The sequence below is a fragment of the Dermacentor silvarum genome, chromosome 8 (assembly GCF_013339745.2).
Source record: "Dermacentor silvarum isolate Dsil-2018 chromosome 8, BIME_Dsil_1.4, whole genome shotgun sequence".
Classification (NCBI taxonomy): Eukaryota; Metazoa; Arthropoda; class Arachnida; order Ixodida; family Ixodidae; genus Dermacentor; species Dermacentor silvarum.
The window spans coordinates 175395707-175410982 of NC_051161.1; the positions used below are offsets into that span (position 1 = coordinate 175395707).

Below are 15276 nucleotides of genomic sequence, written 5' to 3' on the forward strand. Positions count from 1 at the left end.
AAAAAGCGGTTTGCTTGGAAGAGGCGTCAAAACGGACAAATATCTCGCTTACAGTGCCAGGAACAGCTCTGAATCACCCTGTCAGCGAGGGGTGATGCAGAAATTTGAGGGTGGAGGGGTCAGGACATCCGGACATCCCCCCTGGATCTGTGCCTGGTTTTGGTGCCGCTCTCAGTGATGTACGTCACCATGGACAGCACATTCAAAACATACAGTACACTGACGGACAAGAAAATTTTGCAGATTGTTTGGCCACATCAATCCCTTCATGACAGCGACGTCGACAATGAAAATGAGCCACAACGGAGGGTCATAGCAGTGCGCCTTGCTCTCGTGCAGTGGTTTTTGTTGGTGAAATTAATGGCGAAGAAACACTTGGACACGGCTTGCAAAACTTGCTTTCCGTAAGTAGATTTGGCAAGCAGAAGATGACAGACTATTTGTCCTAAAGAACTGCCGGCTTTGAGACTAATAAAGGTGCTGTTTTTTGTGCTTATTGCTTAACTGGAAATTCGTTTAAGTCTATCTTTTTTTCGGTTCCCCCGAACTTGATATTAACGGGAGTTGATTGTAAATACACTGCAGAGAGAGAGAAGTGCAGATATCTTTGCAAATGGGGATCTTGGCAGACAATGCACAACTCACCTGGCATTGGTTGTAGCCAATCGCATTCTGATGTGCGGTAAAATGGGTATATGCTGGATGTTATGAACACCGATTTGCTGTTGCCTCATTGGCGCAACTTGCCTCGTCTTCTGCATGTTTTTGCCTTAAGCCTACCTCTTGTGCAGCTGGACGCGTGGCCTGCCCACTCACCACTTTGCGGGGAGGCACCTTTTCTTGGCTGCAGGAGGAGATGCGCCACACTTGGGGAAGGAGCCCTCGGAGGTGGCCCTCTTCCACGACGTTCCCAATGACCGCTGGGTCTGCCAGGTCCACCAAGCACACGCACGGCACTGGGCGCAGCCTCCAAGTGTCCCTCAAGGTCTCTGCCAGCCGCCTCTCCAACTGCATCACACGATTCTTTTGGAATCTTCCCCCTCCACTCGCATGCACAGCTGCCTGCAGTAGGCTCCTCGTGGAGGCGCACACCAACCAGAGCATGGCTTCTCACACGCCTCGCTCCAGAGGTACTGCTCGAGCACCCCCAATTTTCTTGACATTGCACTTGTGCACTACCTTGTGCACCGAATTAAATGCAGCACTTCTACCACCTTATGGGTACATAATTCAGGTGGCACTTCTGCTGGTTACGAAGCAGGCCTGTCAGTTTCTAAGAGACATTGCAAGACGCAAAGAGCAGGAGCGAGGTGGAAATAAGGTGCACACCTGGGCGACTTTTGCTGTGCTTGGGATTGCAGCTACTGTGAGATTCCATGCCAGAGATAACCTTTATGGCACAGTCAGCTTGCAGCTACACACCATTTAACTAGAGATGTGCAAATATCGAATATTGATATTCTGATATCAATATACTTCGAATATCGAACAATTTGATTTGTGGATAGAATATCTACTGAAAAAGAAAAATTGTCATCCATACGAAGTAGCAGGAAGCTACAAAGGAAATCCGGCCAGATCCTCAACTGCGAAGCGTTCTTTCTGACCCGTCCCTTCCTTTGTAGCAGGTTCGGGTGGATTACAATTTTTTCTTGTCACGATACTTGCCTTGCTGAATTCCACACAACTCATTTGCCAGAATATCTACCATTAAATTTTTCGAATATTCAATATATTTCGTGTAGAGAGCCACACAGTGCCACATGTGTTTCATTTCATTTTCGATGCAAAAGGAGTGCCGAGGGTGCCGCGAATGAGCCGCCACGGTTAACGTGCTTGCGGACTTGGTCAATGCGAGCACTCCCCGACGTCGACCCGATGCGGGGATTGCACACATGGCACCCTAACAACGGATCTGTGCGGTGGGTGTGGTGTATGAAATTCCGCTCAGCTGCGGCAGGGTTTACATTGACCAAACGGGCCGATGTGTTAACGACAGAGTGAGAGAGCATGCACTTTCCATTAAGAATAACCACATTTAACTGTGCACTGCAAAGCATGTAAATGTATGGCAAGATCTAAGAAGATCAGCATTCTGGGTAGGTGCTGGCACGAGAAATGCTGGAGGCATAAAAAGAAAGAAAGATATCTGCATTAGCGATACGTCAGTGGAGTTGCGCGGCACCGAGTTTGAATTTTTTAGATGCTTTTTAAACTGGCACATATTTCTTATTGAGCCATCTAGGGTTGCGATTGGCTATATATTGCGATGCTTTCTCGGAATAAAGTTAGTTGTGAGTGACGCTCTTTCCTTTCGCCTGTCTTTTTCCTTGGTGTGTTGCGTCTTTTCGTTGTATGACACCTGCTGTAAAGTTGGGATAGCCCTTGTGCATTTTGGAGAGAAACTGGAAAGCACGACATTTATGTACAGTAAAAGCTCGATGATACGATCACGGCTAATACGAATTTCCGGATGATACGAATTTTTCTGAGGTCCCGGCCGAGCCCCATTACTTTGCAACGTGCTAGAGAACGGTTGTTACGAATCGATTTTCAGCCTGCGTCGGTTGATACGAATAAACGCCGCCCCACGGACGGCCGCGAAAGAGAACAGCGCTCAGTCACGCGCTTTCTCTCCTTCTCTTTTGGTGCGGAGGCGTGGCGCCGGGCAGCGCGGACTCCGCGACTGGGCGCGAAGAGTTTGAAGCGGTGGCGCTTCAAGAAATAAATGCTTTTTACGTACATGTGCCTGAGTGAGTTCACCTCTGACTCTTTAATTTAGCTACAAGTCGAATCTCGTTAATTCGAACACGCTTATTTCGAACATACCGCGCACCGACAATGCTCTTAGCAGCGCGCCAAATAATGCGGCGGCGCCTCCGACCGGCATTGCTCCGACACCGCCGTAGAGCAAAAGCTCAGGAGAGACCCCTCAATGCCGCGCGCGAAGGAACGGGGAAAAAAAATAACCCGCGGCAGAAATTTCCCCCTCTCTCAAATTGCAAGGTCGCCGTTTCTGCATCACGCCGGAACAAGCGTGTACGTGCCGACTAGAGTGTTCTAGACAACCGTATTCTAGCACAGACTAGTGCCGACGTCTCAGCCACGCGGATAAAATGGCAGTGAACCCTTCTCCTCTATTTTCTAGTCACGTGTTGACCTTGCACGCTGCGGCAGCAGCGCAGAGGGAAGCAGCGGCGGAGGCACAGTCGGGCCAACGAAACTGCCACGCCCACAAACGCCCGCTTCCCGATAACGGCAGAAAACGAAACTTCAGGGGGCGGCTAAAATAAGCTGGCGCCAGCACGGCGGCGGGCACGCACGGAGATGTGCGCACGGAGTCGAAGGTGAGAGAGCTACGAGGGAGTTGAGAGGGAGGGAGAGGGGAGCCACCGAAGCGGAGGAGTTGACGCGGCCAAATCCGCTTCCCAGCCGCCCCCCTACCTCACCTTCGACGGTCTCCGCGCGCACCCGTGTGCCGGTGCCGCCCGCTCGCTCCCTGAAACTTCGTTTTCAATCATTATCGGGAAGCGACCGTTAGCCGGCGTGGGCAGTTTCGTGGCCCGCGCTTGCTATGCGCTTGCGCGCCGCGATATTTCACGACTCGCACCGTTCGTGCATTGTGCTATGGTGCACGAATACTTCAAAAATACGTCCTTTTAATTCGAACAAATTTTCAGGCCCCTTCGAGTTCGAATTATCGAGATTCGACAGTAGTTTTAATTGTTTCGATGATACGAATTTCGGCTAATAGGAATATTTTTCGTGACCCCGTGAGATTCGTATCATCGAGCTTGTACTGTAATAAATAAAAGATTGCCGCAAAACACAGGTCCACTTTTAAACTGAGAACCTCATTGGTATTCACTATAACAGAATGTCAATAATACTTTACATTCAGAAGGAAAAAAGTACTTCATTCTATTCAAAGGAACTTCTATTGATATAGATAAAAAAAATTTCCAGAGCCTCACATACTAGAACTGAGCTGTAATCATACTAATTTGGTGTTCCTTTAATAAGAGGAGACCATGCTGCGTATCTTGATTACCGATAGCTTGCTACATTCTTGTTATGCAATGATAATAGACTCACGAGCATGTGCAGCACCGTACTTTCTGGCCAAAAATTTGTAAGCTTTAAATATAGCAAAAAATATTCTGATATTCGATTTGATATTCCGTTTTTTTTTTCGTGATTCGATTTGATATTTCAATTGAAATCTACTATTCAGTATTCGCACATCCCTACTTTTAACAGAGATAATTGAAATGCACACAGGCTCTGGAAACCAAACAATAATGTGCCCAGTGAAAAGGCTCATTTTGTGCTACAAATTACAGAAACTCTACAGCCCAACCTTTATGTAACTCTATAAAGTCGCACCATGTTAAAATGTAATAAGCGCTGTCGACTCGAGGAAGGAGTAACCATGCTATGCAAGAACTGAAAAATGCCACACCTTATGTGCACACTGTAGGACAATGACAAATAATGCCTTACTTGATAGGTAATTGTGGCACTGTCTGCCTGTTTGGAAACGCGGCAGTTTAAGATGCAAAACAAGCTGAATTTTGGCAATCAAGGGAAGCGCTGTTTGGTCAGTGGCGCAGCAGGCAGACTCATGCAGTGACCAGTGAGCGCTAGTCGACAGATGTTTAACAAAGATAGGACAACAACAACAACAAATTAAGTACCGTACTTTCCGGTGTATAAGACGCCTCTTTTTCCTGAATTTTTTGTCGGTGCGTCTTATAGAATGGTGCGACTTATGTACGTTGTCTTTTTTTTCTGAGAAAACTTCCGTCAAAATCGCATTCAATGTTATGGCCAGGCGAAGCACACTGGTTGACGTAATTGCTACATGTTCTGTGCGCGCTATCGAGGTGCCGGGTTCTTCTCGTGATCGAGTTCCTGAGCGCCGTGCGAGAAGGACGGAGCAGCAGCGGCAGGCCGAGCCCGAATTCGTTGGAGCTGCAGATCGCTGTCAAGATATGGTGCGCACTGCAGCGCAAACTACGCAGTTGCTACCAGAGTACAAACCGCCGCCACCCTCTGCCTTTCTTCTCTTGTGCGCGATTCGGCTCACCGCTTTCACTCGCACGTATGGCGCACGGGGACGATGTTATCCCCCTTGGACTTTAAACGGAACGTCGCAGCAACCACAACAGCAGAAATGCACCTGGAAGATCTGGAATATGCAGGGTGGTTGCCATCGCAGTTCGCGCAATGCGGAAATATATGGCACTCATACACTTGCGCGTGACCCGCTTGCACGGAAACGTCACCATCTTTTTTTTTTTTTAATCGCTTAATGAACGAAGAGGTGCGTCTTATACACCAGTGCGACTTATATACATTTTTTTTCCGGAAAAGCTGCCGGTTTAAGGGGGGTGCGTCTCATAGAAAGGTGCGATTTATACACCGGAAAATACAGTAAGCGGGCACCCCTTCAGCCAACAGCCAAGTTCACGAGAATAGAACTTTTTCGCCCACTGTGTATGTATGTATGTATGTATATATATATATATATATATATCGCCCACTGTACTTTTCTGCACCTATGTAAAACTTGCGCCAGTAGAGATTGCTGTATCTGAGCCGACTGCATCTACAAGATCGTTCGCGCACACAGATTGCCTTGGCAATGGTGTTGCATCAATTTCATTCTTTCTTTTAACATAACCAAACAAACACAGATTATGTTTAGACAGATAGCGAATGGGAGTCTAAATATATGTACAGTAAAACCTCGTTAATTCGGACACGTCGTCTGGTGCATTATTTAATGGCATGAGACATTTATTTGGTAAGCAGCTGGAAAGATGTCGCTAACCAAACAGTTCTCCCTTTTGCCAGGCCATCGGCACCCAGCCCAGGCATTGAAGATACAAAGCATATCAGCAGATCGCTGCCCCTCACCGTCATGGTTTTCGGACACAGTCCTTCAGGAGCAGTGCATGCTCGTGGCGTTGCCATTGGCCCACCCTTTACGAGAGATGATTTAAAACAATGTGTATTGGACTACACAATGCATGGAAACATTATCTCACATTAAGCATTATAAATATTTTGGGCTTCATAAACTGCACTGGCACGGTCAAATAACCAAATTCACTAAACAAGCAATATGTAAACTACATTCCTTGAAATGCTCCTTTCGAAACTCTTCATGAGAAACAAAGCTTAAAGCTACGAGATTTGAGTGGGTTAATATCGCATGTTAATATTACCAAGTTAGAAAGCTCAAAATAAAGCAATGAGATTTATATTTAATTGCTATGGCAGGGTATCGGTTTCAGAATTGGTGGCCAAAGCTGGTCTAAAGCACACCTAAGAGAGGAATAAAATTGCACGATCATGCTCTGTTTAAAATTATTAAAGGGCACTTAAAAGACTAGCACATTTAGCTATGTCCATTTGTCAACAGGTTGGTCTACTAGAGGGCTACACAGTTTTCCAATAGTTCCACTCACCCAAAAAACCATGTGTTTAAGCATTCTTTCTTTCTGCGAACAGTAATGGAGCGTGTGGGAACCCTCGGGTCCCATAGGCGCCGCACGGGCAGCGAACGTCGCGTCAAGCGCATGCGTGCCAGGGAGAGTTGGGAGAGGGGAAACTTTCCTTCCGCGGGTGGCGCACAGGAATCGCAAGCGCTATCAGCGCCACCGGGTGGGTCACGCGAGATCCTGCTGATATCGCCCAGGTCTCTTTGGGTCCCCAGCAAGCGGCGACGGCGGAAGTCTCCGCCGTTGCTCCCTTATTCCTGCACGTGGTTAGTCAACCGCGTTCTTGCCGCGGCCCCCCCGTATTCCCCAGTTGGTAAGTCGGAAGCCCTTCTGTACCTCATGTATTATTCTCTTCGAGGGATCCCTCAGCGATGTCAACTATAGCTAGCTGGCCTGCTCGAAGTGTTAGTTGCAGTCGTAATAAATGCTGTCCGAGTGTACACGTGGTTGTCGTCTATTGTTTCCTCGAGCTTGTACCGGACCGCGGTTGATGCGCAGGCATGCGCCAACCGCGGGGCTCGGTGTGTCGAGGCAGAGGGCCGTTGGCATCCCCCCCATATCCCGACAAGCGAAATGGCTTAGATGCACATGCAGCTGAAACAAAAGACAGAAATGTTCCAAACATTGACTGCCGGCTGAATTGTGCTGACTGCCGGCTGAATTTTGCCTCTTATATGCTTTCTTTTTTAACTTCATTCTACTTCCTTTTGTTATTTGTTTGAGAGACTTGTTATGTATGAACTCATCTATCCAGTCTGCAATGACTCCTGCTGGAGTCAGCAGTATTGTCATAAAAAAAGGTAAGCCAACCAACGTAAAACAAACTGTACTCAAGTGGCTACATGTGGGGCTAGTTGCCAGATCAAGAACCATTAGGGTTAAAAATATTCCACTCCCAAACAACTAGGTGAAAATAGCACACTCGGCCACAGTTGGAGCAAGTGGCACCTGGGTGCAGCAAGGTGCAGGAAAGAGAAAATGGTGCAGTTGGACTGGCTACCTCTGCAAGCACTAGCTCAGCCTCCAAGTAATTCTTTCCATCCCCCACCTGGTCCTTGGTTTCATCTGTGTCCACCAGCACCAGCAGCAGAGCAGACGTGCCCGAGAGTAACCTAGGCCTTCCCATGGAGTCCCATCCCTCGGAGGAGAAGTCATCCCCGTGCACAACCGTCAGACAGAAAGATGTGGCACTGCCTTGGCGGCTGGCTATGGTTTCCACCTGCAACAAGAACACTTCACAATACGGCAAACACCAGGACCAAGAGAAGAGATGACACGGGACGCAGCGCATTGGTGCTCGTGGGAAACTCGCTTTCAAATCGCTGTTTCAATAATGGATGCTGCTGGTGTTCTGCTGCCGGGATCTTCCTACGCGTGCCACTGGGCTCGAGTGCAGATTCTAACACGTCTAAGCGCCACCATTGTGGCCACCACTGGGGTTGGGTGTATGTGTGATGGCCAGGCAAGGTCGAATTATCCGGTGAAAGCCATTTCGGGCTCAAAATAATGAAAGTTTGGTCCCATGGAAATGTGTGGGCACCGACTGAAACCTTTCGTTGGTATTGAATTAACCAAAAAACCAGATTAACCGGATCAATGTCCTGAAGCAACATCGCAAGCAACGCAAGGTAACAGTGCAGCCGTTTTCAATTGACACACAACATAAGCACTGCTTGGGTATGAGGAAAACTTCCTAAAAAGCCTAAGACATCGTATAATGCTGGTAACCACACTGCAATTGAAATCCAACAGAGGGTTTGGTAGGTGATTTCTCGCAGGATCTCCAGTTTTCCAATGCAAATAGCACAGGCAACACAGGGCTAGTGGGGCCACAAAAGAAGTAACCTCGCCCGTTATAAGTGCCTCATGCCACTAGCAGATGACAGAAAATGATGGAGGAGGAAGGAATTGTGAACAGAGGCACAGTAATTCCGCTCCGCAGACAGTGGGCGTCATTGAAATACCTGCCTATTCTTCCACTGTGGCTCGAACTTTTTATTTCCCTTACAGTACCGGTGCATTTGAGTGTGATGTCACTGAGATAGTCGGATTCCTAGTACTGCAGTAAAAGAACAGGAGTGTTTTCATTAAGCAGTCACGTTTTATTGTTTTAGAGGCAAAAATACCAAGTGTTTGCACAAGGACTTTGTGGGACACGTGCCACATTTATGATTGATAGGGTTGAGAGCAACACCCAAGATATGCAACAGTGGAGGCTGGGAGGCCTGCTAAGGTCATGAAGTGACCTTTGCATGCATGTGGCAACATCCTTTGTGACCTGAAACAAACCCAGCACCGAGAAGTCCTCCGTGCTAGTCGACCCCTACTCACCTTGGCATCCTCCAGCTGAGGCAAACAACCCAGTTTGCTGCGCACATGGGACACGGTCTGCTGTGCTTTGTATGAATGCACGCTGTCGGCTGATGGGAGGCACACGACCAACTTGAATGGGAATTCATGCTGTTTGGCACTGGTGTACCTCAGCAGCTGGTCCAGGTCTAGTGGGGCTCGCTCTAGCTCCTCTGTCAGGGCACTCATCAGCACACCTGCGTCTGGTGATAACCCCAACATTGCCGTGCTGTTTCAACGGGAACAAATTTTGCTTACACTCATGTGAAAGTGTGTGCATCTGTTGGAACATGTTGCAGTCAGTGAAATAAACTGCTCCTCATTGGAGTTATTTCAGGATTATATTTTTATCAGGAAATGTTGCAACTTGGAGTACACGAGATGGATTCTACGCTCTCAACAAAACCAGAAAACCACGTCTTTATCCCGCTACCACTCCTGCATAATAGGTGATTCATCATCATCAAACAGACAAAAAGGCGTCTACCAGGCTGGACATGGTCTGCACCACCCCTGAGCTTTGGCAAACAAGGTGCACAATAAATACAGCACTTCAACAGAATAAACCGAAGAGTGTTCGAGGTATATTATTACTCAAACCTAACGCGCACTTCTTTGCAATAAAACAGGTCCAAAAAATTGTGTGCACGTTAGAATCGAGTATGAGTCTGTACGACCATAAATCTACATTACCATATCGCCATCAGCATTTTAAAATGGCTGCCTCATATGGGCTTCGAGCCTAGCTGCCGCGGCTTCCTTCGTGCACTGCAGTAAGTGTGCTTTAGCATTGGTTTACCGTCTGTATTCCTGTTTTCTGCGTTTGCTCTATCAGCATGGATGTGCCAACTGTGAAGACACACCGAGTTCACCATGATGCCACATTAAAAAAAGGAAAGTGATCATGTGTTGCGCAGACGGCTGGAAATCGGGCCGCATCACGGGCATTCGGAGTACCCAAAACCTGTGTGCGGGACTGGCGTAAACAGATGGAGAGGATTTTCGCCAGCAAAGCAACACAGAAAGCTTCCAGTGGACCGAAGCAGGGCCAGAGCTGCTCACAAAATACGCACGGGCCCTATCGTGAAAGTGATCTATGATGAGGACAGAATCCCCTGTTATCTGTGTTAGTGTTGCTTGTAGTTTGCATTGAAGTGAGAGGCAGCAAGATTCCTCACTCCAGCATTTGACAGTGCGTTTCCACAGTCACTGAGTGATATGTGTTCACGTTTGCTTGTGCAAGTTTGACACCATGCTTGTTAATTTATACCGGTGTCACACAACCACTTTTGATAGAAATCAAGCCCGATCCAGATTGAACTTCTCGGTCGTGATTGGCTCCTTGGCGCAAGCTGTGAGAGGGAGTCAATCGTAGTCGAGAATTTCGATCCAGATTGGGCTCGACTGCAATCAAAATTGGCCGTGTGACACCGCTATTAGTTAGCAAGCAAATAGCCGGCTAGAACCCCACTGATACGTTTTTCACGGGACCGTAAAAAAAAAAAAGAAAACGTAAGAGCCGGGAAACGCAATAGCCAAGACGCAGGAAAAATTGAGAAATGGGAGTAGTGTTGAACTGCCCACAATGTTATTTTAATTCTTACATGTGAAAAAAAGTCATAGTTTCGCCCAAAAGCCAAAGCATCGATTGCGATAGCAAATTAGTAGACTGCTAGACAAAGTAAGGATAGTAGTTTTATCGTCCGTATAAACTAGTAAAGATTCGCTTATTAACTATATTTCCGGACTTTTCAAACAACCATCTGGCAAACGGTCTATCATTCGAGCCATAATTCGTGAGGAATTGCAAGCGCATCGCTTGCAGCAGCGTTCACGTCCAACCTGCTGCACCTGACCTGTGCGGCATTATTAACCCTTTCAGGGTCAATACCGTAGAAGTATGGCCTCCGCAAACACCCTCAAAATGGTCAATGGCGTACATGTACGGTATTGCTTGTATATTTAAAAAGCGCGCCTCGTTCGATCATTTCTTTCGCTTGGTATACGCTGCCACTCGACGGGAAGACGTGGAATTTTTTACTTGCGCCAATGCCTCTCCGTGTTTTTTTTTCTTTTTTATGGCAAGTGCCAGCTCTCGCTTGCACATCCGGGCGCGCGCACACGTGGCACTGGCAGCAAGTTACGGTTTTCTCCTGCGGCGGATCCCGCTTGTTGCACGCATTAACCAGGTCTCACCACGCGCATGCATGGTGTGAGACCTGGTTAATGAAACTGAATACTAATAAATGGAAGGCAATGAGAGTTACTCGACGTACTTCTCACGACGCATCATGTACATATTCTCTTAATAACGTTCCCCTAACTCAGGTTTCCACCTACCTTGGCATTTATACTTCTGAGAACCGTCCAGAAACGATCATCAGTTCAAAGTTGACGTGCCATGTTGCCGCACGAACACCCACTTCAATTCCCACAACAAGCAGCGACTGGAACCGCCTTCCCGCTTCCATTGTTTCACTCGTAAATATGCACGAATTCAAACAAGCCCTTGTTAACGACTTTTTGTAACCTCACTAGGCTGCTAAAATGTGTTACTTTTTTTTTGTGTTGATACTACCCACTCCTCTCAGTAATGCCTCAGCCTTGAGAGAAAATAGATGAAATGAAATGAAACTGATGGCTCTCAAAGGGTGAAATCAAAGATGATGATATATGTTGTTTTGTGGCACAAGGGCCAGCTATGGCCAAAGAGCGCCAAGACGTGGTGTACTGAGTCAGCAATGGTATGATCAATGACAGTGGATAGGTGTAGGGTGGCTGTAAAGGAGCCTAAAATCCTGCGCACTAAAGGTGCGTAAAAGACAAAAATACTAAGATCATGACAATGACGTGATAGGGGCGCAATGAATATAATATAGTATAAAAAGTTGTAAGAGATACAAGGCACTACTGCCTCACAGGGACCCTTAGAAGCAAGGGCCTGGAGGAGAGTGCATTTCAAATATGCTGTCCCAGCGGCGTCCTCTGAAAGAGGATGCCACTACGAATCTCTCGGGCGAAAAACTTGCAAAATGTCGAGGTCGTTTAAATAGGCTAAAACTGAATCGTGCGGAAATATCGGGTCATTATGTAAAAACATCGCTGGGTGAAGGGGTATATTCTCTTTATAGGCTTGAACAAAGTGCTTTTTTCTTTCAGGTTTTATTTGTGGACACTGTACTAGGATGTGAAGTACAGTAAGTGCTTCCCCGCATCTAGTACAGGTTGGGGGTTCGCCTCCAGACAACAGGTAATTATGCGTGCTGTAAGTGTGTCCTATTCTGAGCCTACAGAATAGGACATCATTTCTTCTAGATTTCGTGGTCAGTGGCCAGTTTCCTAAATGGGGCTTAATTAAATGGAGCTTGTTATGAGTCTGGCTGTCCCACAAACGTTGCCAGTGGACTCGAAGTCTCTTGCGTAGATATGGCTTCATATCGGGAACAGGGACGGGCATAGATGTGTTGCCAGCTTTTGGCTCGATGGATGTGGCAAGCTGGTCTGCCAGTACATTTCCCTCGATGTCTCGGTGTCCTGGCACCCAGCACACCACAACATGCTGCCCAGACGCATAAATACTACATATGAATGAATAAAGCGATACTATTACTGGATTTTTGTGCCTTTTTAGAGATTTTAAAGCTTTTACTACGCTCAGCGAGTCTGTGTAGATGATTGCTTTTGGTATTTTCGAGTCCTTGATGTGTTTTTAGGAGCCGACAGTATTGCATAAGCCTCTGCTGTAAAAATGCTCGTTTGTGGGTGCAGGGCGTCGGCATCTGAAAATGATGGGCCAACCGCTGCATAAGAGACGCCAGCATGAGACTTTGATGCATCGGTGTAAAATTCCGGACAGGAGTTTTTATGCTGCAGTTCAAGGAAGTGCATTCGAATGTGTGCAACGGGGGCGTGCTTCGTAACATGTAAAAAGGACAAATCACACTCTACAATCTGCCACTGCCACGGTGCGACCTGTATAGTGGGTGTCATTAGACGATGTTCGAAAAGTTGGACATCCATTTCCTCAGCCAGACTTCTCACACGCAACGAGAAGGGCTCTCTTACTGCAGGGCGGTTATGAAAGAGGTGGGAGCTGGACAAATCATTTACGGTGGAATATGAGGGATGTTCACTGTTTCCGTTCACTCTAAGGAAATACATGAAAGCTGTGTAGGTCCTCTGCAAGTGGAGGGACCACTCATTGGATTCCACGTAAAGGCTTTCTACAGGGCTTGTCCTAAAGGCACCTGTAGGCAAGCGAATACCTAGATGGTGGATGGGGTCCAGCATCTTCAACGCGGTTGGGGTGGCTGACTGATAAATTATGGCCCCGTAGTTTAGGCGTGTTCGTATGAGGCTTTTATACAAGTTTAACAGACATTTTTTGTCGCTAGCCCATGTAGTGTGTGACAACACCTTTAAAATATTCATTGTTTTCATGCACTTGTTTTTTAGATATTTTAGGTGTGGTATGAATGTCAGCTTTGCGTCAAGAATTATGCCTAAGAATTTATGTTCCGTTTTTACAGGTAGACTCTGTCCTTGCAGGTGAATGTTGGGGTCGGGGTACAGTCCTCTCTTTCGAGAAAAAAGGACGCAGGTGCTCTTTTGTGGATTTAGGCAGAACCCATTCTCGTCTGCCCATTTAGCCACCTTGTTCAGACCAAGCTGAACCTGCCGCTCACAGATGGCAAGGTTGCACGATTTAAATCCAATCTGTACATCATCGACGTATGTTGAATAAAACATGTTGCGTGGGATGCATAGACGCAAGGAATTCATTTTTATAATAAAGAGAGTGCAACTGAGCACCGCACCCTGCGGCACTCCGGTTTCCTGCACCAAAGGTCACGATAAAGCATTGCCAACTCGAACACAGAATGTGCGATTCAGCAGATAACTTTCAATCACATTTAGCATATTACCACGTATACCAAAGTGGGAGAGGTCTCTCAGTATTCTAAACCGCCATGTGGTGTCATGGGCCTTTTCCATGTCTAGGAATACAGACAGAAAGAACTGTTTGTGAACAAAAGCTTCGCGTATCTGCGCCTCAATACGTATCAAATGGTCAGTGGTGGATCGACCCTCGCGAAAACCGCACTGGTATGGGTCAAGCAGTTTGTTTGATTTTAGGAAATGTAGTAGGCGACGGTTTAGCATTTTTTCGAAGACTTTGCAGAGACAGCTAGTTAGTGCTATAGGCCGGTAACTCGAAACAGACGATGGATCCTTGCCCTGTTTCAGGATAGGGATCACTATGGCCTCTTTCCAGGCAGACGGGATCTCACCGGAAGACCATACAATGTTGTAGAGGGAAAGGAGGGTTTTCTGTGTTTCATGGGGAAGGTGCTTCAGCATTTCATACATTACACGGTCAGCTCCTGGAGCAGAATTATTGCAGCAGTTTAGTGATGCCTGTAGCTCAGCTAATCTTAATGGCTCGTTATATGCCTCGTGTTTTTTGCATTTTCGTTCCAGCTTCTGTCCTTCTATTCTGGCTTTGTATCGTTTAAATGTTTCAGAATAGTGCGATGAGCTGGACACTAGTTGAAAATGTGCGCCCAGGAAGTTCGCTTGGTCTTCCAAGCTGTCGCCCTGTGTGCTTACCAAAGGGAGTGAATATGTTTGTCGTCCTTTTACCGTATTTACCCTGTTCCAGACTTTGGATTCATCTGTATACGAGTGGATACCTGATAAACACTTCTGCCAGCTCTCTCTTCTGGCCTGCTGGCGCGTTCTCCTGCCTTCGGACTTTACCTGCTTAAAATTCATAAGATTCTCCGCAGTAGGAGAATCGCGTAACAACCCCCACGCTTTGTTCTGTTTCTTACGAGCGTTCCTACATTCGTCGTTCCACCATGGGACACGGCGTTTGCATGCCACACCACTTATTTCAGATATGCATTTAGAGGCGGCATCAATTATGAAGGTAGTGAAATACTCAACAGCAGCATCAATTCCTAACGAAGAGATCTCAGCCCAGGAGCTGCTACTAGTAAGAGTTCAAAATTTCTCCCAATCGGCTGTACCAACCTTTAATCGAGGGGCTTGTGGTGAAGACTCATTTTCTTTGGTTGTTCTAAGTAGTATTGGGAAGTGATCGCTCCCGTAAGGATTTTTGATAACTTCCCATTTAAGTTCAGAAAATAGAGACGGGGAAGCTATGCTAAGGTCAATAGAAGAAAAGGTTCTGTTTGCGATACAGTAAAACGTAGGTTCCTTCTTATTCAGGAGACACGCACCAGAGGAGAAAAGAAATTGTTCAACAAGACGACCTCGCGCATCGATACGAGAGTCGCCCCACAGACTACTGTGCGCATTGAGATCGCCAAGAACAAGATAAGGTTCTGGCAATTCGTCTATAAAAGACTGAAATTCATGTTTGCGTAAGTGGTAATGTGGGGGTATGTAAAGC

At 46.9% G+C, this 15276-nt stretch overlaps 1 protein-coding gene across 3 annotated transcripts in view; it reads right to left on the reverse strand.

Annotated features, from left to right (window-relative positions):
- The window catches only part of LOC119461863 (germinal-center associated nuclear protein), a 340872-nt gene that overhangs the window by 101716 nt on the left and 223880 nt on the right, over positions 1-15276 (reverse strand). For 2 of the 3 annotated variants that reach the window (XM_049672736.1, XM_037723233.2), the window contains exons 18-20: positions 8841-9061; positions 7558-7728; positions 817-1008 (exon numbers count right to left, since the gene is read on the reverse strand). In XM_049672736.1, the coding sequence (XP_049528693.1) occupies positions 817-1008; positions 7558-7728; positions 8841-9061 (584 nt within the window). The remainder of the gene's footprint in view (positions 1-816; positions 1009-7557; positions 7729-8840; positions 9062-15276) is intronic. The other variant, XM_049672737.1, reaches the window with a different exon arrangement.